Source organism: Paramisgurnus dabryanus, chromosome 16 (genome assembly GCF_030506205.2).
Source record: "Paramisgurnus dabryanus chromosome 16, PD_genome_1.1, whole genome shotgun sequence".
NCBI lineage: Eukaryota > Metazoa > Chordata > Actinopteri > Cypriniformes > Cobitidae > Paramisgurnus > Paramisgurnus dabryanus.
The window spans coordinates 28,427,760-28,454,121 of record NC_133352.1 but is presented as its reverse complement, the minus strand read 5'-3'; the positions used below and the strand labels follow the sequence as shown (position 1 = coordinate 28,454,121).

General features: G+C 38.8%; 4 protein-coding genes across 4 annotated transcripts; 2 read left to right on the top strand and 2 right to left on the bottom strand.

Annotated features, from left to right (window-relative positions):
- Positions 1-323: 323 nt before the first annotated feature.
- Positions 324-16,560, bottom strand: hmgxb3 (HMG box domain containing 3). Its single transcript, XM_065273991.2, has 21 exons — positions 16,152-16,560; positions 14,753-14,879; positions 14,400-14,586; positions 13,224-13,727; positions 12,990-13,088; positions 12,697-12,828; positions 12,126-12,418; positions 11,496-11,599; positions 10,347-10,430; positions 10,176-10,267; positions 9,034-9,132; positions 8,800-8,934; positions 8,426-8,727; positions 7,611-7,738; positions 7,255-7,386; positions 6,973-7,157; positions 6,621-6,840; positions 2,092-2,225; positions 1,887-2,006; positions 1,596-1,805; positions 324-1,528 (listed from the first exon to the last, which is right to left on the bottom strand). The coding sequence occupies exons 2-21, from the start codon at positions 14,875-14,877 to the stop codon at positions 1,001-1,003; spliced, it is 3,813 nt and encodes a 1,270-aa protein (XP_065130063.2). The 5' UTR covers positions 14,878-14,879; positions 16,152-16,560; the 3' UTR covers positions 324-1,000.
- Positions 16,561-17,053: 493 nt separating this feature from the next.
- LOC135760089 (SLC35A4 upstream open reading frame protein-like) lies at positions 17,054-18,743 on the top strand. Its single transcript, XM_065273998.2, has 3 exons — positions 17,054-17,234; positions 17,685-17,783; positions 18,537-18,743. The coding sequence occupies exons 1-3, from the start codon at positions 17,220-17,222 to the stop codon at positions 18,735-18,737; spliced, it is 315 nt and encodes a 104-aa protein (XP_065130070.1). The 5' UTR covers positions 17,054-17,219; the 3' UTR covers positions 18,738-18,743.
- A 236-nt stretch (positions 18,744-18,979) lies between these two features.
- On the top strand, positions 18,980-20,315 carry LOC135760021 (probable UDP-sugar transporter protein SLC35A4). The gene has a single exon (XM_065273992.2). It carries the CDS (start codon positions 18,988-18,990, stop codon positions 19,981-19,983), a length of 996 nt encoding a protein of 331 aa, XP_065130064.2. The 5' UTR covers positions 18,980-18,987; the 3' UTR covers positions 19,984-20,315.
- On the bottom strand, positions 20,044-24,950 carry golga6l9 (golgin A6 family like 9). The gene is made up of 7 exons (XM_065273997.2): positions 24,131-24,950; positions 23,912-23,999; positions 23,693-23,811; positions 23,348-23,455; positions 21,509-21,676; positions 20,724-20,874; positions 20,044-20,555 (listed from the first exon to the last, which is right to left on the bottom strand). The coding sequence occupies exons 1-7, from the start codon at positions 24,140-24,142 to the stop codon at positions 20,512-20,514; spliced, it is 690 nt and encodes a 229-aa protein (XP_065130069.2). The 5' UTR covers positions 24,143-24,950; the 3' UTR covers positions 20,044-20,511.
- Positions 24,951-26,362: the final 1,412 nt, after the last annotated feature.

Below are 26,362 nucleotides of genomic sequence, written 5' to 3'. Positions count from 1 at the left end.
TTCATTCTGAAGCAGTCAAGAGACACTTCTAAACGAGTCAAAAACTCAAGACACGACCCATTGTCAAAATTTCTGTGTCCATCGCTGTAGTTCATCCAAAACAAACCAGAAATGAGACTCAAAGTGTTAAATACCGAAATTATCCTTTAACAGTAAACTTTGATTACGCATGAGATTATACAAGTATCTGGCAACTTATTTTGACAAGAAACGTGAAGCACACAGGTTCACTCGACGCAGAGAACACATATTTTGAAATTACGAACCACAAACATGACAGGCTACATACATGTTGTGACAAACTTCGCATCGTGCGCCCTAAAAAAAAAAATGTCACCGACCGCCACTGGTTAGATATGATATATGCACGAAAGAAATTTACTTGTCATTTATTTTCCTTGTTTTTCAAAAATAAACTTCAAAGTACGCATAAAAGTACGTCATGAGTTATGCCACACAAACACAAATTCACTCAAAATAAACAGTTAACTTGATAATTTTTTTTAATGCACGGTAAAGCGGGATCTCTCAACACACAACTGTCAAAATATGCAATTAAAATAAATACTGTTGATTTGTCACCTGTAGTGGTTTCACTTTGCTACGGGCAATAAAATTCTTATTTACAAAGATCACAAGGCATACAAAAGTCCTTCAGAAAAATGTTCTCTGTTAGTCAATTTCACGTTGCTCCTGTCCCTGAAAGATTATTGTGGCAGGCATGAGACAGAATGTCTGAGAACAAATGTTTATTTATACTATATTTTAATATAGTATGACTACAGAACACAATAACACAGGACAAACATTCACATCCCTTCTGCAGATCTTCTTCTAACAGAAGCTTTGGAGCACATGAGCGTGAGTACAAGACAACATCTTCCTGTTTTTAGTGAACTGTTCCATGAATAAACCCCACTGAAGTGCTTCCGTGTCTGAAACCCAACGTCTTATAGTTTCCTAAAATTGAAATGGTAGTCGTGTCTGCGTGATCCCTGAGTCAGACGAGCATCATCTCCTCGCTCATCATCACTTCAGTGTCTTTCTCCATCTCGCCATCTTCAAGCTCCTGTTCGTCTGAGTTGATATGTGCCACTCCCAGCCTGTAGAGGGCGTCTCTGATCATCACCACCTCGCCCGGCTGACAGGCGTTCAGGACCTCTGCGATCTGCTGGTTTACAATGTCTCTGCTGCTTAGAAAGTCCACCAGCCTGTTGTAGAGGTAATAATACGCTGCGTTATCAAACACTAGCGCTTTACGGCGGATAGCAGACACGCCGTCGTTTTCGCTAGTTTCATTGTCAGATTCGTGGCATATCTCGCTTGCTACGTCAACGTAAGGTTCGAGTTCTCTGCACAGCGTCATGGCGTGGTGAGCATCACGGTCCCCGTGCAGATGGTTTGAACTGTCAAGCCGCACAATCCAGCGGGAGGCGGATTTGGTGATGGGGTGCAGCTGTGGGTTTGACTCAGTAATGGACAGATCCAAAGTGTACTGCTGGTCCTGTAGTTCTGAGCATGAGACGTACTGAAAGAGGACAGAGACGTTACCAAAACCAGACCAAGCACATCAACACACAGCACAAACAACTTACCTGTGGTGCTGTTGAAGGGTCAGAAAAACAGCCTTGGTTTCTACCCCACATCTGAGAGGTCAGTTCAGGGTATAACACATCAGCACACAGCGCCACCTTCTGAGCACAATCCGTCACATAGACCGGCGGCCAGAACCGCGTCGACAACAGCAGGTCCACGTGATCTCGAGCGCTTTCTCGACGAACAATGTACTTCGAGCTGCACACCACCTGTCCGGAAACATCATCAAACAATCTGAATGAAGCCACGTTCAATCCTTCATAATCTATAATGATCAGAGTATGACGTACCTGATGTGGACACACTCGGCTGATTCTGCCCGCCGTCACGGGAGTTTTTGGTTCAGGCGCCGTCCAAAGTCCGTTTTTTATTTGTGAGTACAACAGAGAAACAGACGCCAACAGCTGCTCCTGTCAGGACAAATGACAATCGAGTGATGAACTTCGGTTATTTAACTTGAATTAAATACAATGAGGTGAGATCTCCAAAGAGTACCTTTGGAGTGTCTGTTGCAGCTGGGCTTCCACATTTTTCCAGCACGTCCCTGAGCTCCTGCTCACTGTGTTGTTCAATCTGATCCGATCTCAGCAGACCCTCGTGGATAAGACGCACCAGGACTGCAGGGTCTCCTGAAACACAGACACATGCTGCAACTTTAGGGCTGAGACACCACCTCGTTTCAACATTACATTTCATGCTTTTTAAAGGGACACTCCACTTTTTTTGAAAATATGCTCATTTTCCAGCTCCCCTAGAGTGAAACATTTGATTTTCACCGTTTTGGAATCCATTCAGCCGATCTTCAAGTCTGGCGGTACCACTTTTAGCATAGCTTAGCACAATGCATTGAATCTGATTAGACCATTTAGCATCACGCTCAAAATGACCAAAGAGTTTGGATATTTTACCTATTTAAAACTTGAATCTTTTGTAGTTATATTGTGTACTAAGACTGACAGAAAATTTAAAGTTGCGAATTTCTAAGCCGTTATGTCAAATTAGGTGCTGCGGGTGTGCATTATTTTCTAAGACATTTGACAGTTTAGGCGTGCGCTTATTGAAAAATAATCAACACCCATGGAACATTTCTTAGCCAATCAGAATACAGCATTCAACAGACCCGTGGTATGATAAAAACTAAGACCTAGTGCTGGATTTATCTAAACCCTGTCTGTGAAACCCTTAGTGTGTGGCTTTCTATCTTAGCTTTTTGAAGCTCATCCATCATCAGAAAAGGAATATACATGATGTCAAATGGTGGCAATAAAACCTTTTCTATTAACGCTACTGCAAGGTAAATGTGATAAACAATTCTTCAATAAGTAGATTATAAAAAGATGTGAAACAGAAGATGAGAGCTATAAACGCACACAGACAGCAGGTGGCGGTATTTGGTTTCCTATGTAATTAAAAATACAGCATCAGGTCTTCTGTTTCATGAAGAATACAGAAAACATACTACTGAAAGAAATATAAAATTAAAGGAATAGTCCATTTTCTTAAAAGAAAAATCCAGATAATTTACTCACCACCATGTCATCCAAAATGTTGATGTCTTTCTTTGTTCAGTCGAGAAGAAATTATGTTTTTTAAAGAAAACATTGCAGGATGTTTCTCATTTTAATGGACTTTAATAGACACCAACATTTAATACTTAACTCAACAATTAACAGTTTTTTTCAACGGAGTTTCAAAGGACTCTAAACGATCCCAAACGAGGCATAAGGGTCTTATCTAGCGAAACGATTGTCATTTTGACAAGAAAAATAACAAATATACACTTTTAAACCACAACTTCTCGTCATGTAGATCAGGTCGTGACGCGTCAGCGTGACCCCACGCAATACGTCATGACGTCAAGAGGTCACAGAGGACGAACGCGAAACTCCGCTCCAGTGTTTACAAGTGTGTTAAAAGAGGACCGTTCCTACGTTGTTGTATGTCAACTGATACTAATTAATGTCTTTGTGTCAGTTTATTGTTTACAATGGTCCGCAAATGTGCGTTTTATATATGTAACACGTGACCTCTCTACGTCACTACGCATTAACATTAGGTCACGCTGGACCAGACCTAGACGAAAAGTTGTGGTTTAAAAGAGCATATTTTTTATTTTTCTTGTCAAAAATGACAATCGTTTTGCTAGATAAGACCCTTATGCCTCGTTTGGGATCGTTTATAGTCCTTTGAAACTCCATTGAAAAAAACTGTTAATTGTTGAGTTAAGTATTAATTGTTGGTGTCTATTAAAGTCCATTAAAATTAGAAAATTCCTGCAATGTTTTCCTCAAAAAACATAATTTCTTCTCGACTGAACAAAGAAAGACATCAACATTTTGGATGACATGGTGGTGAGTAAATTATCTGGATTTTTCTTTTAAGAAAATGGACTATTCCTTTAAGGTTATCTAAAAAATAAAAATGTGTGAGTGGGAAATAAAGAAATATCACATGAAATACTATAGAAGATGCCATAGTATTTACTATAGTAAACTATAGTTATATTTCACAAGAACCATTACACATCATCAATTTCAGAACGCAAAACATAATGACGGCCTCCATAGGTTAAAAAGTAATGAAAAAATTTTATGTGTTTGTATCAATAAAGTTTAGTAGTTGAAGGCAAATATGAAGTATTAAAGTCGGGGTACCTTTTAATACTTTAAAGCAGGGGTTCTCAAAGTTTACATTCAAAGGTCCGAATCTGAATTCTCATAATTTTCATAGGTCCGGAAAAACTTTATGTAAATCATTTGTTTATATAACAAATCAACACGAACAGTTTGGGAAAAACATAAGTGTATTTTGCATTTAAAGTAAAAAAATTTTTTCAACATAAACACAAGAAATATGCAAAAAGTAACCAGGTGCAAAATACAGAGCAATCTAATTAGAGAAATGGCACAGTTTGTTCTCCATCAGATGCATAAACCATGGCAAAAAAGTGTTGTTGGTAGGCAGAGACACTGACCAAAATTAGGGGTGCACCTATAAATTGGTTTATGATGCTTGCCATGCTTCTCATGAATTACGGTGAAATGCCGCTACATCCAAAAGCCAGGGGGCGCTCTCGGGCAGAAACTTAATATGCGCTGCAGCAGACGAAGAACAAGACACACGCAGCTCCAGGAAATGTCTTAAGGATATATTTATATTGCTGTTCTTCAAACCTTTTCAGGTATTTTCATGATAATAAAGAATATGTATAAAGATTATGTTTGACGAGTGTTGCTTTTTCAAATGCATGTTTTAAACGACTCAAACCAACAGTGATTGCAGATTGATAAGGACTTACTGATCAAAAGCCGTAGTACGTGAAGTAGCTGTGCATAATATCTGGGTGTGATGGCTACAGCGTCACACAGGAAATTTTTAAATAACTCGTTTTATTTTCGGACCAAGAATACTGTTAAATCTAAAAAGAAAACAAAACTAAACGAATGGTTTACAAGTTCAATATGCATTTGTAAAGTAGCAAATGCTCTCGTTTAATCAATCACATAGAAATTAATGCACTTGTAATATGAAGTGTACGCGGGTCCGGATCAAGTTCTCATCGGGTCCGGATCCGGACCGGAGTCCGGACTTTGAGAACCCCTGCTTTAAAGGGATAGTTCACCCAAAAATGAACATTCTGTCATCATTTACTCAATCTTATGTTGTTACAAGCCTGCATAAATTTCTTTGTTCTGATGAACACAAATGAAGATTTTTTGAGAAATGTTTGTAACCAAACCATTCGTAGACCCCATTCACTTCAATTGTGGGAAAAAAGCATACAATGGAAGTAAATGGGGTCCACAAATGATTTGATTAGAAACATTTCTTAATCCACCTTTGTTTTCATCAGAACAAAGAAATTTATACAGGTTTATTACAACATGAGGGTGAGTAAATGATGACAGAATTTTCATTTTTGGGTGCACTACCCCTTTAAGGGCTGGTTTCCCAAACAGGGATTAGCTTAAACCATGACTAGGCTTTAGTTAAATAAGATATTTAAGTCATTTTTAAAAGCATAATTTATAAATAAATACTACTGGTGTGCATCTTAAGACACAACACTTGTACTGATATATTTTAAGATATGTAAGAGCAAGATGTTTTCTATCAAGACATCGCTAACATTTAAGTTAGTCTAGGACTAGGCTTAAACCCCGTCTGGGAAACCACCCCTAAAAGTTCACATACTGCCATTTCAAACAATAATGTACAGAGGTAAATAAGTCAGGGTTTCCCACAACACTTTGCAGTTCGGGCGGCCCGCCTAAGCTGGGAAACCCTACCGCCTTAACTAGGTCGTCAAAAAAAATATAATTTGCTGCACAAAAGGCCGTCAAGTGCCACATAGCCAAATGAGAGAAAGACGTTGTCCTTCACTGTCTGGAGGATAACTAGTAGCCAGTTGATAAAACATCTGTTAAAAACATTTAATTCATTAATAATCTAGCATGTGTTCATTTTCTGTCATAGTTTCTTCAAAATTTAGTTTTATTTGAGTGTTTTAAATAAAAATATGATCATTTTCATCATGACGCGTATTCCCCGCCCCTTTGATTGCCGGCCACAACCACCTTAATTAAAGAGTAACTAAACCCCTGGTCAGAGCCTGACTCCGCCCACTGGCAATATTTGAAAAATACAAGAAAAGTGGGAAGATCCCAACGGAGATTTAGGGGACGAACTAAGCTCGTACCAAGTGTGTGGTGAGATCATAACAAGGGCGTGGTGAGCTTGAACCTGCTTACGTCACGAGTCATTTTTTGGACCCAACATCCAATAGGAAAATTCAACTGCAGTAGCCACCGTTCAACCTGAAGAGGGCAGCACTCAGACGTTTTTACACCATATATTGCAGTATTGAAACACTTTATATCTAAATGTCAAAAAACTTACTAAAATCAATGAACAGCACTAATAAAGCATCATTCTTACAGATCATTAACTAAAAAAAGTTGGTTTAGGGTTTAGTTACTCTTTAACAAATTTTCTGCGGGAAACCCTGTAAGTGGTGTGCATACCTGTGAGTGCTGTGTCTGTGGTGATCTTATCCTTTTCTGTGTTAATGACACCTGCGCTCCTCATTAGAGGAGGAATAAACGGAGCAATGATGGATGCATCGAATCGCGTGATGGGGATGCTGCAGGGAAACGCTGCCTGTTCTAACGCCTCGTTCTCCATCGTCAGCCAAAACTCATCAACCTGCACCTCGTCCGTCACTTGGACCTCAGGCCAGGTGAACTATAATGTGAATGATGATCATCTGTTATTTAGTTGAAAATTACATAGAAAATTATAATATCTTTACATATCACTCGACTCCAGAAGAATCACATTAAAACACGACTAATGTGAATCTATACATCTCTGTACCTCCACATTCTTCAGCAGTAAAACGTTGTTGGTGTTGCGTTGTGCGACCTCAAGTTTAGGAGCGATGCCACACACTCCACAGATCATATCGTTATAATCTCGGACCGTCAGACACTCAAACGCCCAGTAACCACTGCAGAAGAGCTCCTGAACAAGAGACAAATCCTCCGAGCTCAACACGCAGTCTGAAAAAAAAACAAGAGAGACACCTGACCGGTTATGGTTTGATTCCCAGCTCATGATTCCAGTAAATACAACACACGTCCAGTATATGACAAGCACCTGTTTGTGTCTGTGTGTTTTTAATAATACTGAAAGCAGCGTGTGCAGGATCATCTCCTTGTCTGATCTGATGTCTCATCTTGAAGAATAAATCCAGCGTCACCAGCAGTTTATTTCCGATGTTAAACAAACCTAAGACAAAACAAACGTTCACGTTGTCAAATCTGTGTTTGATTCTCAGTGTTTTCATGCAGGACAGAAGGGCATGGAGACATCATAGTTCCCGATTAGGTTTTAGCCCTGTTGGAAAAGGTGCATGTACGCCCCCTTGAGTCCTGAACATGAGAGTAACACACTGTGCAGACATCTACAGTGTGTTTTTCCACTTTTGTCATGATGAGATTTTTTGTGTTTACCTGGATGCAGGTCTGTGAAACTGTGAAGTGCCAGACACTGCAGATTTGAGCAGATTTTCACCTGTAGGGTGACCAGTCGAATCGCAACGTCAGTCAACAACCAGCATTCCTCTAAACCTGCAGCCGAACTACACAACAACACAACACACGGTTACCTGAAGCACAAAACGGTGTGCATGATTTTTGAAAAACACTCTGGAAAAGAAAGTCGGGCCGAGTACCAATACACTTTTATAGCCAATCAGCAGTAAGGGGCGTGTCTACTAAACAACATTGTTGCCTGGGTTGCGTAAGTGTGGGGTGGGTCTATCAAAAGAAGATCCTGATTCTATTGGGGTGGGGCGTGTTTATTTAGGTGATTTCAAATGTCAACATTGGCTCTCAGAGATCATGCACCCCGCCTTTAAACACAACATGACGCATATGCTTTGAACTTCTACACAACATTAAGCAGGAGGATTTAAGATAATTCGATTTATTGGGATTAACTGCATTGTGGACGCAAATGCGTGATGGTAAACACACAGTTGACAGTGCATTGACTTTGTTTATTCTACTATGGAAGTCAATGGATATTGTCAACTGTGTGCTTACCACCATTCATCAAAATGTCTTCTTTTGTATTCAACAGAAGAAAGAAACTCATACAGGTTTTGAACAACATTCATTTTTGGATGAACTATTTTGGATCTTTAATTATGACAGGAATTTCTTTTCTTTTAAAATAAAACCTATAACCTTTAGGTTCAAGTGCACAGGGTTAATGGGGGTTAAACCCCAATAATCTTTTACCCTCTGGATGAGGTCTGTCTCACCTCAGCTCCCCTTTAATCAGCGGGCATTGACACAGACTGCAGTGTGTGGCCGCTGGTTCATAAAAAGACGGCCATCCGTTTCTCTCTTTCGCTGCGTTCTCCATCTCATCGCCTATTTCAGAAGCGTTGAGCTCGCGTATGAGGCTAAAGACGTCCTGCAGTTCTCCTTCACTCTCTGGAAACTGCAGACAGCATCTGAGGACGCTCACTGTTGACTGACGCTGCACTTCCTTCTGAGTGGAGCTCAAAGGTTGAGACAGGTCGTACAGAATCGGTGAACCAGCCTCAACCTCAGCAGAGATCTGGAGATCATGAACGCATTTAGAAACGGTACAACATGTGGTATGTGGTGGGTGAAGAGTGCTCGCACTAACCGTGTGTTTAGTTTTCTTGCCGAGTTCCCATCCACAGGTCGGACAGTGTTGAGGTTTGTGTCTGTTTTTATACACATAATCACACGCAGGGTTCTTACAATGACCTCTTCCTCTCGCCGTAGACAAACCTAGAGCCTGATCAACGTACACAAAACAGTTAAAATATGGCAACACAAAAAACTGAGATGCAACAAACTAGGTAACAGTTAAGGATAGCAGTATTTGCACACTAACAAGGGATGATCCAGATGTTTTCTTAAAGGGCACCATGGAGAGAATCTTCACGCCATTGTCAGTAATGATGTATTGGTTACTGTTGACTGTCGTGGGCTTCTGAAATACAAAAAGATTTAGCAGTTTATTACTCTTGATGAATATGAAATTTATGGTAAGAACCATAAATTAGGGTTGCTGTCCCATAAAATATGAGATATAGAATTAAAGGGATAGTTCACCCAAAAATGAATATTCTGTCATCATTTGTTACAAACAAACCTTTATTAAAAAAATTTGTTCTACCGAACACGAAGGAAGATATTTTGAGGAATGTTTGTAACTAAATCGTTCGTGAGCCCAATTCCCTTCCATAGTAGGAAAAAGAATACTATGGAAGTGAATGGGGCTCACAAACAGGTTGATTACGAAATGATGACAGAAGTTTCATTTTTGGGTGAACTATCCCTTTAATAACTAATAAATATTTATGTAATGAATGAATGAATATATTGACATTGTTATTATTTATTAAATGTTTGCATAATAAATCTCTATAATCTTTCCAATGACATTTATGAAGTTTTAGATAACAATTATGGTCCAATAAACAACTGCTTGATATTTTATAATGCTCTCACATGTTAAATAAATTCTGGGTGCACCTTGGCGTGAATGTATAAGGGTGTGCCTTATTTTGCAAAACTGCACTGCAAAAAAAAATTTCAGAAAAATATCAAAAAATTCTTGAATTAAGATGCTTTTTCTTGAGGAGCAAAACGACCCAATAAAATTTGTCTAGTTTTTAAACCAAAAATATCAAATTTAAGTAATTTTGTGCATAAAACAAGTTAAAAAATCATCCAATGGGGTAAGCAAAAAAAAAATTGAACATTTTTCTTAAACACTAAATTCAAGAAAAATCTGCTTACCCCATTGGCAGATTTTTTTGCTTGTTTTATGCACAAAATCACTTCAATTTGATATTTTTGGTCTAAAAACTAGACTTATTTTCTTGGGTTGTTTTGCTCCAAAAGCATCTTAATTTAAGATTTTTTAGATATTTTTACTGAAAATAAGAAAAAATACTAATAACATTTTTTTCTTGAAAATAATTTTTTGCAGTGTGCAAGTTGCAACCGTACCAGAGACAGCAATCTCACCTGTTCTGAGGCAGTGGGTGTGATTATGTGACCCAACTGTTTAAGGGTGCTGGGCTTCAGACCCACGATGTGCTCACTGGCTGATGGTTTCACTGAGAACAACACAAGCTGGATGTTACCAGAGATGTAAGACATGGATGAGAAACACAGATTATTAAAATCTGAGCTCACTTGTTCTGATAATACCAGTATCTGTGCCGACCTCATCAGGACGAACAGCGATCCACTGTACAAGTGCAGACTGGGCGGCCGCATCTGTGGAGAAACACCTGAACTTCACATACATTTCATTTATTTCACTTTCTGCAATCAGTGTTCGAAATTATTTTAAAGATTATGGGGGTCCACTAGCTAACTCCCCCCTGGCCAAGCCCTGTGTCATTATAGGGTCGCTGTGATTTCACAAAGTAAGATATGATCCTGAATCAAAAAATTTTGTTAGTCATGGAACAAAATTTTAATAAAAAAAAAATTACCCTTAATTCAAACCCTAACCATTTTAGCTCTCAAAAAAGTGTGAAATAATAGTTTGAGAAGAATTTTTTAAAAGCCCCTAACCCAATCTTAAAGGGAATATATCATGAAAATCTGACTTTTGTCATGTTTAAGTGCTATAATTGGGTCCTCATTGCTTCTATCAACCTCAAAAACGTAAAAAAAAAATCTCAACCCAGTAAATTAGTTTTGGTTAACCATTCTCTGCAAGCATGTGAAAATATTGAAATCTGGCTCCCCTTGTGATGTCAGAAGGGGATAATACTGCCCCTTAATCTGGACTATCCAACCACAGCACTGACATTTAGTGCAGAGATCAGCTCATTTGCATTTAAAAGGACACACACAAAATTGGCACATTTTTGCTCACACTTTGTAAGTGGCAATTTTAACATGCTATAATAAATTATCTATATGATATTTTGAGCTAGAACTTTACATATGTACTCTTAGGACACCAAATAATTATTTATTTTACATCTTAAAAAGGTCTTGTGAAATGTCCCCTTTAAATTGAACAATCTGTCAATTCCTCCACAAAACAGCGTGAGGCGCCCTTGAAAGTTTGCATTTATTTCATACATAAATCTTTTGGATTCATTCATTGCAAAATTGGGACAATTAATGGACAGTATCTCTTTGTGGCAGCGCAGCATGAGAAATTTTAAATTTATGTAGTATTTAAATTTTAATAAAAACAGGGGACCCCCCTAATTTATATTTTTGTGCTTTATAAGGGGTCCTTCAATGGTTATAGGAGGTCCAGGACCACCCCAGCCCCACCTCAATTCGAATAATTTTAGTAAAAAAAAATTTAAGACTCACTGGTCTGAGCAGGCGCTGGAAGAATCGCTCTTATACGGCGTTTTTGTGCTCCACTGCTGTTTATTTCTTTCGAGACGACTTGAATTTGACCATTACTCAATGATCTGAAAGCACATAGAACAGACAAAATGTTAGATAATTAGAAAAGGTACACAATATTTACCAAAACAACCCTGAGAGAATCAACGTAATTTCTGCATAATACAAATTCACTGCATATTAGGTGCTGGACGATATCGACCACAATTCACATCTCAGTAATTTGGGTATGAATGGCGGTGTGTGATAAATACCTCTCTATTTTATACAAAGTCGAATAAATGTTTACATGCAAAGTCAAAGCCGCATGTAAAATGTTACGATCACCATTAATAAAACAGCGTGTGATTCAAGAGGGTTTTTTTCTTCCGGTTTCGAAATATACAGCTGCATACATGTGAGCTGGTTGGAAAGCTTACGTCTGACCTCAGTGTACAAGTCTGGGAGAGCTTTTGTTGGTTATATCAGATATAAAAATAATAAAGACAGTATTGGGAAGGATACCAATATATTACCAAAACTTAATATACCGCCCAGCCCTACTGCAAATATTTCATGTGAACAGAATGCATTGTGTGATGCATATCTTACAGCACAGACTTTGATTCAGCATCAGACGTTGAAGCTTGTTGAGCTTTTTTTTTCTCTCTCTTCCTGCAGCCGGCCTTTCGAGAGGATGTAGAGCCTCGGTCCTGAGGTTTATCTACAGAGGATTTCTGGGTAATTATGGAAGAGCCTGTTTGGTCCGTGTTCTGCATCAGTTCTTTTTCCGTGTTTATTGTTGCATCAGTCGGATCTGTCAGACCACATGGATGAGAAACAGGAAGCTTGAAGTCATCGCATTGTTGCCCTGGAGGCGCTGCTTTTCTTGATGCTCTTTTTGCCTGTAATTGAGAAAAATTAATTATTTTGTAAGATATATATATATATATATATATACCAGGGGTGGGCATTCCTGGTCTTGGAAGGCCACTGTCCTGCAAAGTTTAGCTTCAACCCAAATCAAACCCACCTGAAAGTCATCATGCAGCCTTTGATTAGATTTTTCAGTTGTGATTGATTAAGGTTGGAGCTAAACTTGGCACGACAGTGGCCCTTCAGGACCAGGAATGCCAACCCCTTGAATATACGATTGTAACCCAGATCAGTTTTTAGCACTTACAATGGCCACCCACTTCCCACCGAGATGTTGGCCACAGTCAGGACACTGGGGCGGTTTGTGACGGGTGACGTATGAAAACAAACAGCCAGGTGTGGTGCAGTAACCTCGCCCTCGTCGTGTATATCTGATGGGCTGAAAGCAAAATAGACTTCTGATATTAGAAATATACATACTCTGAACAAATGTGCAGACATTACATCATTTTTTGTGTTACAAATACACCACTGAATTATCAAACAGACGCACAGAAGTGAATGTACATGCATCACTGACTGTAAAACTATTTCACTGACCAATTTAAATGAGGGTTTGGGTTCTGCTTTCGCAGTGTTCATAACTGGAAACATCATTACTGGACCTGTAGTGGTAATTATTTTATTTTCCACTACACCCTGAAAAACACAATACATAACAATGATTCAAACAGAAAAAAATTAAATCACTTATTAAACACTATTTGAATAAAAAAAATGCATTATTTTGGTTTGAAACTAAACAGATATTGCAGCCAATATGGCGAAGCCCACCTTATTAGGTATTATCGCAACAAGACGTGTTGCATCCGGTTTGATCTGAGGCATTAGAGCTCCGCCCTCCATTACGTTCTCTACCACCATGCCAGCATCACCATAGGCCCCGCCCACTACTTTACACTCCTCTCCCTTCACAAGAACAGCAGCAGCTTTAAGAGCATCCCGCCCGAGACCCAGTGATCCTTCAATGGCACAGGAATTCTGGGAGAGGACTCCGAGGTGTGCCGTTCCACCCACAGACGTGTGTTCGCCGAGCGCCTCGATGGCGATGCACTGCTCGGACAGCTCCACCTCACTGCCCAGAGTCATGGGAGACACCAGAGTCTCCTGTGTGGGGGTCCGAGTGGCTCTATCCAGGGTCCCCTCTGCTTCTCCGTCCACACAAACCTCTCCACTTTCCCCTTCCACTGCGCTCTTTGAAAGCAGCAAATAATTCGCCCGTGGGAGGATCTTGCGGAACCCTGGGACATCCTGAGAAGAGGCAGCTGATTGGTTGCTCTGGAAAAAGAGTGGGAAATTTTAAAGGGGATATGTCATAATAATTTTTTAAGATGTAAAATAAATCTTTGGTGTCCCCAGAATACTCATGTGAAGTTTTAGATGTAAAATTTACACTTTGTATGTGTGTTTTGGGTGTGTCCTTTAAAATGCAAATGAGCTGATGAAATGCAAACACTGATCACAATGATGGTGGTTTGATGCAATTCAAACTCAATTATTGTGCTGTCAATTATTTTTCTCTCTCTCTTTTTCTCTGCACTAAATGGCAGTGCTGTGGTTGGATAGAGCAGATTAAGGAGCAGTATTATTATAATAAGAGCTCCTTATGACATCACAAGGAGAGACAAATTTCAATGACCTAATTTTTCACGTGCTTGCAGAGAATGGTTTACCAAAACTAAGTTACTGGGTTGTTCTTTTTCACATTTTCTGGGTTGATAGAAGCACTGGAGACCCAATCATAGCACGTAAACATGAAAAAGTCAGATTTTCATGCCATGGCCCCTTTAATATCTGATCACAGCGTTACAAGAAACTTGTGGCTATGTAGAATTTTTGTGTTTTTGCTGTTAAGGAAATGATTGTCATATAAGTCTATGAGATGAATATTTACAGTATACATACAGTATGTATATAAAGAATACACACAGGTTTTCTTTGAATAATTACATTTAGACTCATGGGGTCGATGCCATCTTTCTCCATGCGAGCTCTCTCCAGGTAATAACCTCGATCGGCCACATTCAGTCTCTTCCAACTGTCACTGATGCATTTGTTGATCTCAGACTGAGGCAGCTCTGGGTTTTCCTGTTGCATGTTTTGACGCACGTCGAAGTAGTAGAGCAGATACGCTGACCTGCACCGGAGGTCAAGGGTTAATGCAGCTGAAACCTTGCATTAATGCATTAGTGCTCTTATACTCTGACCAATCATGGTCGATTAGTATTACAGTTCAGATTGTGCAGTTTGATAAAAATAAATCAGGCCTGAGTAGGTTTATGTTTGAGTTTCTTTAGCTCTACCTGGGCTTCTTGGGTTTGTCTGCGTTTCCTGTGCCGCCTTTGCTCCTCCGTTTCTTCTTGGGTGATGGAAGTTGCAGCAGTGTGTAGCAGCTCTCCACCTCCATCTCTCCATAGATGGCCTCCATCTCTGAGAGCAAACATAGAAAGAAAAGTATGCACTTAAAAAATATAAGTGGTTTAAACACTGCCATTAAGGTTTTTTTTGTAATAAGACATATTTATCAAGTAAAAAATTTATTGTCCTAAAATATACACCCTACCGGCTGGTTTAAGCTGATGTAGAAGGCTGGTTTTAGACAATTTTTTAGTTGGTCAGGCTGGTTCTATCTGGTCAGACTGGAAGACCAGCTAAAACAAGGCTGGAAGCTTGGCTGGTCTTAGCTGGATTAAGATAGAAGTAGCTGGTTTCTTTGAATTTAATTAAATTGAATTTGGTCATCAAAGTCTGGTACAGCTGGTCTAAGATGAAAGTAGCTAGCTTACTGGTGGGTTAACAGGTCAAACCAGTTTAGGCTCAGTAATTCATATTTATTGTATTTTCCCAAGTTCACATTAAAATGTAACTGAGGGATGGGCTCCGAACTCAGAATTTTAGCCCCAACCCAGAGTACTCCCCCCTCTTTAACTGGGATAGATGAAACTAGTGAGGTGATGGGGTGTAGGAGGGATGCTGCAAAAACTGTCATGGGACAGCGGTGAGGCACAGCTATTTATAGGCACCTTTTCGCCCTGATTGGTTGGATCACATGACCATGCTCGTCCCGAACTTAGTTAAATAAAATTCATATTGTAAAACTGGATTTAATCTGCAACATGACAGGCAGTACCACATATTTCAAGGATGTATATTTTACAATAATGTGTTAATAAAGTGAACAATTTTACATTTTCCCCTGTATTGAGGATTCAAGGGGCATGTACATCATTTCTAAATCATGTAAATTATCTATTTATTCGATTTGCGGAAATATAACTTCACAGGTTTCGTTACATTTAAGCCTTTTACATGGTCTCTTTAGTAGGCTACATAACATATGAATCATGTTATTACTATAATACTTCACTGTCGATAATATTAAATAACATTACTGACAGTGTTCTGCAGAAACCCAATTCCGCAGCTGTTGCAAAATATCAAATATGATTCAAAGTATTCAGTCTAACCATGTCACGTGACATGCTGATTCACATATGAAAACATACACAAATATATAAACATACATACATACATTGCAGTACACACACAACACACATATTGAAAGACAGATGCACACGGGTGAAGTGTGTTTGAGTGTGTGTCTGTGTGTGTGTGTTTAATTTCCTCCAGTCTGTCAGTTATTGTTGAGTCCTGATACTGGCTGTGCGTGGCCAATGAGCGCGTGTCTTATTGAACCCTTACCTTAATCGGCGCACGATCGGTCCAAATTCATCCGAACCTCTCAGCCGGCGTCACTCGTCGGTACCGGGACACAGATCTTGTTTTTGTGTGGAGCGTGACAGTGTGTGAGTGTGTGTTTCAGCGCGTGTGTTTCTGCAGTATGCTGCAGTAAGATGGCGGATCAGATGAGCCGGTGGAGGCCCGATATGAGAGTCACAATTCATCTGAATCTTTATTTATCCTCAGTTTCCAAAGACAACACAGTAGAGTTTAAGCGGGACTATTTTATAGACTGGTATAATGTTTTAGCAAACGCAAGACATCTGGCATCCCTTAATTTAAATTAATAAAGAATAATAACTTATTAGACGCAAAGTGTTTTGTCCTCCAGGGGGCGCGCGGTGGCCCAAAGGACTTACATTTAGGTGTCAATGTGACTATGGTGTTTGTTATAATGAGATATATGTGCATTACAAAATCGGTTATGTCTGTTTATTTCAAGGATTATTATTTTATTATATGCTAATTTAATTTCAAAGCAAACTATATGGAACACATTTTAAAAAATTATAGTCGGTGATTGAGGTTGATTCAGCGCTGAGTAAAGTGACAGGTACCACGTGACACAGTCCGCTTCGCTTCTAGAATGTTTTAAAACTTTCATTACTTTTTGTTTTGGAAAATAATTTATACACAGTTAATACAATAGTTTATACTCAAATAATAATTATAAGAAACTTAACACTAAATAGTTAAAATTGGAAATGATTACACTAATTTTTCTGATAAACACAACTTTTATTCTGTTTCTACATGAGTGGTGCACTCTAAAAATTTATAAAATTATTACATTTAAAATTCGTCATCTCATTAATCCAACGAAAATTGAAACTCGCACAATGAGTTTTTGATTATATATTTTTATTTTCTTTATTTGTTCAATATTTCTCTATTATATTTGTCAAAAATGAATACTTATGTTATTGGTGGTAATGTGACTGGCATTTAAATGAACAAACAACGAAAAACAGTCAGACATGAGTAGTCGCACCATCGAGCGCAGATTGAATCGCTCGGGATTCCTGCAGCATGGCGGGGGACAAGGTGAGTCTGAAAACATAGCTGTTTTACAATGAATTAAAACACACTGAGCTGTCATGTAGCATAAACGATAGTGCCTTCCACATTAATAACTGCCGTGTTTATTTTAACTGCATTGGATTAACCTAAAGTCTCTGAACTCCGAGATTTCATCTCACAGACCATTGAAAAACAGAAGAGTGTAACTTAAAGGTGACTCAGTCAGTAAAGCTCACTCATAACAATGTCTTCACAAGTGTTATGTTTTTATCATAGTAAGTTACAGAGACTGCTCTTATCAGAAATACACATTACTTGCTCCTATCGTGACTATACCTCGAGGTGTTACTTGTTAACGTTACTTGACCTCAGTGACTAAAAACATTTTCTTTATTATGTCGTGTGTAGCTGCTTTAAAACAATGTAACATTGCTATATAAATAAATTTGATTAGTGTGCGGGGTTCTGTTTAAGGATCCAGTAACCCGGCTGAAGGACCTGGCCCAGCTCAAGGATCAGCTGGAGGAAATCCAGAAGAAGGTGGAGGGTGAAGTTCAAGCAGGAATCCCACAGGTACAGCATTCATCCAGTCATTACTTCAACACCAAAATATTGATATACTCATAATTGAAAATCGATAAGATGTATCAAAATTATAAACTAGTACACTTCAGCTTGTTTAAACAAACAAAAGACCCGCTTAGTTTCTGTGACATCACGTTAAAGGGATAGTTCCCCCAAAAATGAAAAATCGGTCATTTACTCACTCTCATGTTGTTACAAACCTGTAAAAATGTCTTTGTTCGGATAAACACGAAGGAAGATATTTTGAGGAATTCACTTCCATAGTAGGAAAAAAGAGTGCTATGGAAGTGAATGGGGCTCAGGAACGGTCAAAGCTTCCTTAAAAATATCTTCCTTATTGTTCATCAGAACCCAAAAAAATTATACAGGTTTCAAACAACATTAAAGTTAGTAAATGATGCCAGAATTTTGTTTTTGGGTGAACTATCCCTTTAAGTTTAGTCGGGTATTAAAACAATATAATGTATGTACCATACAAGATGTTTGAAACGTGGCATAGAAAATGATGTTTAAGGCATGAAAAATGTATAAAAAGGAAAAATTATTATTTGCTGATAAATTTTAATAATGCATCCCTGTACAGATGTAAAACATGTTTAATGTTGTATTTGCAGCTTGTAAACTTATAATACAAGATGGTTAAATGTCTAAGGTGGTAAATAGGGTTGTAGGTACAAATGTCTTAATCAATTCTGCACCTGTGACTGCATCTAGTTAAACTCTGTCCATTTATCTTTTCAGGGTGGGTCTTTATTAGCTTCACCTTTTCTGAAAGGATTCCTGGCAGGGTATGTGGTTTCCAGACTGCGTTCTTCTGCCATCTTGGGAGTCGCTTTAGGAACCCTGACTGGTATCTATGCTGCCCAGAGCTATCAGGTGCCCAACATTGAGGAGAGCATACGAGACTTTGTGAGCTCTCTGAAGAAAGGACCCGGTAATTAGCAGAGGACTACACGAACAAAAGTCAGAAGAAGAACAGATGCATATGCTTGTCTGAGCTGCTTGTCTTGTGCGTTTTAGATAAATGTGTGTTAAGTATGTGAGAGGACTTTCATGATGAAGATTACCGATCACAGACATTAAAATATTTCACGTCTAGTTTGATTCAGATCAATATTCTCACTGGTATTTTGGTTGTTTTGCTTTTACATTTGGTGTTTTTTTTTTTAGTCATCTGTTCCCTTAGTATAAAATGTTGCAGACAGACCGGGTAAGAATTGTGATAGATGATGAGTATCCTATTCAGCCAGAACTCCACCGCACCAGGCGATGGTCTTGTGGGGCTCCCTGGGCAATACTACTAGTTCTTCTGGTTTTTATTTATGGTTCCCACGCTCCTCTCATCTCCCTCACTAAGGTTGATGGTCACGTTCCCTTCAGCTCATCTTCCTGTGTGGTTCTTATAGAATTTGCCAAGCTCGTGGTCTCTTTCGCAACCCTGGTGGTGACCGGGAATCTGTCCAGCCTCAAAGCATCCGTGTCCATTGTTGCCGTGTTGCCCTACGCCATTCCTGCTCTTCTGTACGCTTTTAACAACAACCTTGTGGTCATCATGCAGGTGTATATGGATCCCAGCTCCTTCCAGCTTTTTAGCAACTTGAAAATCGGCTCTACCGCGCTCCTCTACACATTCTGTTTAGGGAAGAGGTTGAGGCGTGGCCAGTGGTTTGCCGTGGGGCTTCTCGTGGCTGCTGGCGTCTGCCATAGCTACACCAGCCTCGATTGGGAACAGCCGAAAGAGGATATATCAAACCCCGGGCTTCGAATCACATCCTGGGGGCTTTTGCTGGTGCTTGTGTATTGCTTTGTGTCTGGATTGGCTGCGGTCTACACAGAGCGCACGCTGAAAACTCAGCATCTACCTCTGAGCCTCCAAAATCTTTTCCTTTATGCTTTTGGGGTGGCGATCAATCTTATGTCTCTTGTGACTGGCAGCAGTGGACAGCAGGGCTTTCTGTATGGATTCTCTGCACTGGTTTGGGTTATTATTGCAGGACAGGTCACTAATGGTCTCCTCATGTCTGTCATCATGAAACACGGAACTGGAATCATGAGACTTTTTGTCATCTCTTCTGGAATGCTGGTAAATGGTGTCCTCTCCTGGTGGCTTCTGGGAATACAGCTTACTCATCACTTCCTGTTTGCTGTGGTTTTGATTGGGTGGGCAGTGTACCTGTATTACAGGTAGAGCGGATGGGACAGAGACTATCATGCAATTGCACATATCCTTTTTTTTATATTTAAACCATTTTAAATCTCTGACTGCATTTCTTCTGTCTAATATTTTCTTCAGCTTGTGCCCACTATTATCCTTTCTGCCTTTATTATAAAAAAGTGCATCTTACTGAATCAACATCATCTCATACAAACTGAATGTCATTGTTTGGAGATTCACTGTTGTTTTTCTTCTCCTATGCATATCCTATGTTTTTATTTTATTGAAATGTTGAAACATATGTAATGGTACAGTGCCTGTACAGTATTTAAGAGTGAATTATGCAAATAAATATTTTGAATGACTTTCTTTGTGTTTGAAATTTAGGCAGACATCAGTTTTATTGTTAATAATTACTTTATCTTATGTTTAGTATTTATTACATACATGATCATATAGTTCTTACAGTATTTTATGTTTTTAATGTCTAGTAGTGTTTTATTCACTGTGATTGTGACTCTGTTTTGCATAATGTAGATGTGATATACACACAGGAAGCATTCAGTTCTGCATCGGCATCTGGTTTGAGAAAAATGCTCGCTGATCTGTCAAAGCCAAAGTGAGAGAAAAAAAAACACAACTCAAAAAGTGAATGGATTAGCTTGGTTTTTTTGGTATGTGTAATAAAAATTGTCATAGTAGTTTGATTTCAAGTTAAATTAAAATCTTTTATCTGCTACTCAAAGATGTATCTCATGTAAGTAGTGTCTTACTGTTTCTCAGCTGCTGAATTTCTTCTTGTAGTTGTAGGTTTTGAGTGGACAGGTGAACGGCATCCTGAATAGCATCTATGAGCAGACGTCTGTACCTCTCTTCTGAAGTTCTCTTCTGTTCTTCTAGAACCTCACGAAACACCCTGAAGACCTGCAAACACAAGGAGACGAAGCATCATCTTAAAATAACATCACAAGATTACTGGATATGTTCAGACTAGCATACTGACAAACTGCATGCTGCATACTATAGTAGAAATATAGTATGGAGAGTTTCTTTATGCATGGAATATCCAGATGACCTGCTTAATACATTTGCCAAAATATTCAGTACGCAACTATACAAGCAGAAATCTGCGTTAAAGGGAGAGTTCACCCAAATACTAATATTCTGTCTTCATTTATTTACTCGCATGTTGTTACAAACCTGAAAGTGTCTTTGGTTAAAAACATGTTCATAAGAACAATCCAATCAGAGGCCCCATTGACTTCCATAGTAGGAAAAAACAATACTATGGATGTGGTCTCTAATTGGTTTGGTTACAAGCATTCCTCCAAATATCTTCCTTTGTGTTCATCAGAACAAATCAATTAATACAGGTTTGTAACAACATGAGGGCGAGTAAATATTTTTGGGTGAATTGCCCCTTTAAAGATGCAACATAAAAACTTTCCGATTTTCGTTTGGCTAATGAGTGCAATGTGTCTTTACACACAGTATTCATTGTGTATTGGTCATCATCAGTGTATTCTGTGTACAGGAGACAAAATGTTGAGTTGTTCACCTGTAAGCTCTCTTCTCTGAGTGTGTTTAGTTCTTGTTGGTGTTGTGTGTACTGCGTCTCCAGGTCTGCATGTGCCTGCTGATTCTCTCTGCGCAGCGCCTCGATCTGCAGAACCAGAATGTGTCTCTCTCTGCGCAGGTACAACATTTCACCCTCTATACCAGTCACCTGCAGCCAGAATCAGTCATGTGATCAGATTAGCATACCTTCTGATTGAGTTCTGCTTAACTCTTTCCCAGCCATTGACGAGATATCTCATCATTTAAGATAAAACATTTGCATAAAAAAAAGTTTTACTGGTGAGGTTTTAGTGTTATCTGTAATACCATGATTATTTCCCTAATTTATACAAAAACTGAAGCAAAAAATTATTGATTCATTTTGCTTCGCGTTTAAGTTTTGATAATCATTCTGAATCTAATCTCTAACAAAATTCCTGTACAAAAATGCAATTATTTCTTGGTTTGTTTGTTTGTTTATTGTTTGTTTGAAAGCAGAGGGTCTGTTCTTTTATTTAAAATATTTGTATGTTTATATATATTTTTAGAAGAAAATTTTCCTGGAAGTACTTCCTGTAAACTTTTGTGAAAATCTCAAAAAATGCTGGCAGGCAACTTTAAACATAAAATGGCTGGCGGCGAATGAGTTAAAGGACCACTATGTGGATCTTTTGCAGCAACCCAGTCTCACCCCATGGCGTCAATATTTGACGACACTTGACCATGCGTCAATATGTTGACGCGGAGGGTATACCTTTCGCGTCATTTTTTGACGAACTGGGGAGTTCAATACTGTTAAGTCCGTTGCATTCTCTTTCCTATTTTCTTACCATTTTCGCGTCGGTTTAGGGTTAGATTTACATAATGACATCCCTACCCAAACCTAACTCTAACCCCAATGCCAGGTGACAACTGTTTAATTTCGCGTACCTAACTCTAACCCCAACGCCAGGTGACAACTGTTTAATTTCGCGTACACTGTTTAATTTTGCGTAATCTAACCCTAAACCGACACGAAAATGGTAAGAAAATAGGAAAGAGAATGCAACGGACGTAATAGTATTGAAGTCCCCAGTTCGTCAAAAAAGGACGCGAAAGGTATACCCTCCGCGTCAACATATTGACGCATGGTCAAGTGTCGTCAAATATTGACGCCATGGGGTGAGACTGTGTTATTTGCAGCATCAAGTGGCGGCTGGTGATTGATCTTTCAGGGGTGCGAATTCAAAATATGTGTTTAGAGTGTCGGGTTTATTGCTCGTGTTTTTAAAATATATGTTTGTTGTGTCATGTAAAACATGTGCATCACGTGTCTTGTCAAAAGAAGTGCCTGTTGCACACGCATTGTAACCGTTTATGATAAAAAAATGCTCACGTACACAAAATACTTGCAAGACACTCCCTTAACAGTAAACTCTGATTACGCATGAGATTATGCGAGTATCTGGCATATTTATCATAAACTTTTTAGACGTGTGTGAAGCAGGCACTTATTTTGACAAGACACGTGATGTGCATAGGTTCATTTGACGCAACAAACACATATTTTGAAATGACAAACCACACACAATTGTGATGAGCTTCACATCTGCGGCCTCAAAAAAAAGACACCGGGCGGCCACCACTAGCGGCATCTAGTGGTGAGATCGTGAATTGCAACCAATGGCTCAGTCCACAACTAGGCATATGAAATCTACACACAGTACCACATGTGACTTATTTCGGCACATAATTTTTTTTAAATAATAAGCTCATAGATAAGTCATCTGTAAAAAAAATCTGTTTTTCATTGTGACTTTAAGACCATTTTTGTAAATCTGGCCGCTGGTGTTGTTCTCACCTGCTGCTTCTCTAGTTCTCGCTCCATCTTTATTAATTCATCTTCAATCACTTTCTCATGAGTCTCTCTCATTCTCATCCTGCGCTCCAAGAGTTTCTCACGCTCTATCTAAGAGACATCCAAACACCATTACATCATCACGGATCAACATTTTTTACAGTATGTCATTAATCTTTACTGTTTAATACCAGTGGTTTAAATGTACTTTTTCACTATAAAAATGAGCTGCTTTGAAAAAACTACATGCGTATGTTTATAAACTTTTTAGGAATTGTTCATCTGAATGCTGAAAAATATGTTATCAGTTATCATCACTGAATACCTCTCTTCTGATTGGTCACTCACTGTGTTAGTGCCAGGTCCTGATTGGTCCGATTCCTCCTCCTTGTCTTTCTGAAGTTGTTCTTTCAGCTGTCTGATTCGATTCACCCGCTCCTGATTCTTCTGCACACTGACCCTGCCCTCTGATATCACCATCAGGTTAGATAAGATGGTTAGCATACTGTACAGCACAAATAACAGACTGATGTATCTCAGCTTTCATTCACACACACACACACACACCAGTAATGTGCAGTTCTGTTTCCTGTCTGAGGAGATTTTGTATCCCTGCCGACTCGTTCTTCTCTTTATCTCTCTCTCCGACAGCTATCTACAGCAAACACACACACACGTTAAAGTGGTTTAGTTAGACACAAGCCTTACTGGGTATCAGTGTTACCCCAACTCATATTTTTGATAAATCATGCAAATTTCATTCATGTTTTTGTATGTTATACTCACAGATGTGTCCATTCTTTCTGTGTCGAGCAGGTCTGTGATCTGAACTAAAGACAGCAGTGTGTTTTGTGTGTGTGTGTGGCTCTGTTACACTCGTAAAATATTTATTGTGTACTGCTCACTTTCACCTGTCTGTCTTGATCATGGGGCGGTTTCCCGGACAGGGATTAGACTAGTCCTAGACCAAAATAAATATAAGAGCTGTCCAAACTGGAAACAACTTGCACTGACGTATTTTAAAATGCACCAGTGCCCTTTGTTTGGCCTCAAAATGCACACAAGTAATGTTTTTATTATGCATGTTTGATTAAAAAAGGTGATATTTCCCAAATAAACTAAGGCCTAGTCCTGGTTTAAGATAATCCTTGTCCAGGAAACCACCCCCATGTCTACAGGTAAAGGCACAAAATGTTACACTTATGCATCCAAAAACTACTAGCACAGTGTTATATTTTGTGTAGGCTACTTACATTATCTCACATCTTTTAAACTATGTTTGAATCCAGATAATTTTAAGTTTTATCCAGTCCTCCGCCTCTGTTCGTAGGATCACTTGTCAATGTCCAGGTTATTCTCGATTTCTACTTTTGCTATAGAATAGAAACCATATGTGTTTGACTTTATGGGACACACTGTCTATGACATCTATGTGAAAGCAATTTGAAACCAGTACACACTGTGGTTCTTACATTATAATGTAACAGTTGTTTTACTTTATTTCAATACCATCATCCATTAAAGGTGACATTTCACAAGACTTTTTTTATGATGTCAAATAAATCTTTAGCAAGCACATACGTGACGTTTTAGCTCAAAATACCATATAGATGTGACAGGTGGGAAAGTTATGAATTGTGATGCACCGGGCTTTAGTGCGAACAGTTTTAGCGAGTCACGTGATCATGTTTAGCGAGTCATGTGATCATGTTTAGCGAGTTATATGATCATGTTTAGCGAGTCACATGACGTTCTCTCAGCTGACTGGATGTAATGTGAGTAGTATATTAGGCCACCCCGCATCTACTATTTGAAATCTGATGGTGTGACTAATTTATCACGTTGAACTTGGCCGGCGGTGATCCGATACGAAGCAGGGTTCGTTGTCTGCCGCGTGATCGGCATCTTTGGCTGTATATACATGGTGCGCTGATATTCAGGTATTTAAAGCTATTTTGTCCATCTGTTTGGTGCAGCGTTTCATGATGTTTTTAATATTGTAGTTTCCTTGTTTGCACTGTGTCCAGACAAGATGGATGGATAGCTTCATGAGTTTTGTTGAAGATCGTGTTGAAAGTAAGTGTTATATTTACTAAAGTGTAAATCATTAATTTTAAGATAAATAAGGGATATGCTGATTGTGTGTTTAAGATGCATTCATTGTTTTTATAGTTGCTTACAAATATTAAAGTGTAAACCATTAATTTTAAGATAAATAAGGTACATGCTGATGATGTGTTGAATATGTATTTGTTGTATTTATAGTTGTCTATGTGGAAATATTGATTTCAGTCTATATGGTATGAGAGATCAGTACAGACGTGATCAGGTATTAAATAATTAATATTCTTAACCAGATATTATGCATTTCAAGTAATTGAATGGGTATGGGATTAATATGATTGTTTGTTATTTTCAGGAGTAAATTGTAACCACTGTTTTCCCTATGTGTAAAACATCGACAAGTTAGTGTGTTGCACTCAGGTTGTGTGAAACCATTTGCCTTGTATGTAAAACCACCTCCAAATTAGTGTGTTATTGATTTATTGTTTGCTGTATAAGGCGAGGCCTGTTCTTTTCTTTTGTTTCTTTGTCAGCTGGGGTTGGGAGAACACAGAGAGTAACATATTCTGCTCGAGCTGGAACCTAGTCCGTGCTATTGCCGTGAGGCTTGTACTAAGTGTGCGCGTGTATCGTGACATTACTTATAATATTGCAGTTTGTAGTGGGTTTATGGTTGATGTGCGGTGTAACTTTTAACTAATTACAGCACTTCTAATTATAGTGTGTATATAGCTTACAGCTGTGTATATGTGACTAGGCCTGTTATATCTGCTTGGGGTAGGTTATGCTATACACCCGCTAAGTCCTCTCTGTGATCCCGTTCTCAGTTGGCACCTTTTTACCCCTCGCCTTTAATGAGGTGATATTGATTTGTGTTTTTTTTTGTCTGTTAAGACTTGACATAGCAGCCTGCCTGCCGTGTGTGCACATTTATTTGATGTCGATGTATATTGC

Excerpts from the sequence above, each read along its gene's own strand:
- hmgxb3 (XM_065273991.2), bottom strand. The coding sequence starts at position 14,877 with ATGGAGGCCATCTATGGAGAGATGGAGGTGGAGAGCTGCTACACACTG. Across the intron at positions 12,419-12,696 it reads GTGGGAAGTGGGTGGCCATT|GCAAAAAGAGCATCAAGAAA; the intron begins GTAAGTGCTAAA and ends TCTCAATTACAG. Across the intron at positions 10,268-10,346 it reads TACTGGTATTATCAGAACAA|TGAAACCATCAGCCAGTGAG; the intron begins GTGAGCTCAGAT and ends TGTTGTTCTCAG.
- LOC135760089 (XM_065273998.2), top strand. Across the intron at positions 17,784-18,536 it reads TTCAAGCAGGAATCCCACAG|GGTGGGTCTTTATTAGCTTC; the intron begins GTACAGCATTCA and ends TTATCTTTTCAG.
- LOC135760021 (XM_065273992.2), top strand. The coding sequence starts at position 18,988 with ATGTTGCAGACAGACCGGGTAAGAATTGTGATAGATGATGAGTATCCT.
- golga6l9 (XM_065273997.2), bottom strand. Across the intron at positions 23,456-23,692 it reads CAGGACCTGGCACTAACACA|ATAGAGCGTGAGAAACTCTT; the intron begins GTGAGTGACCAA and ends GATGTCTCTTAG. Across the intron at positions 20,556-20,723 it reads AATTCAGCAGCTGAGAAACA|ATCAGCGAGCATTTTTCTCA; the intron begins GTAAGACACTAC and ends TGGCTTTGACAG.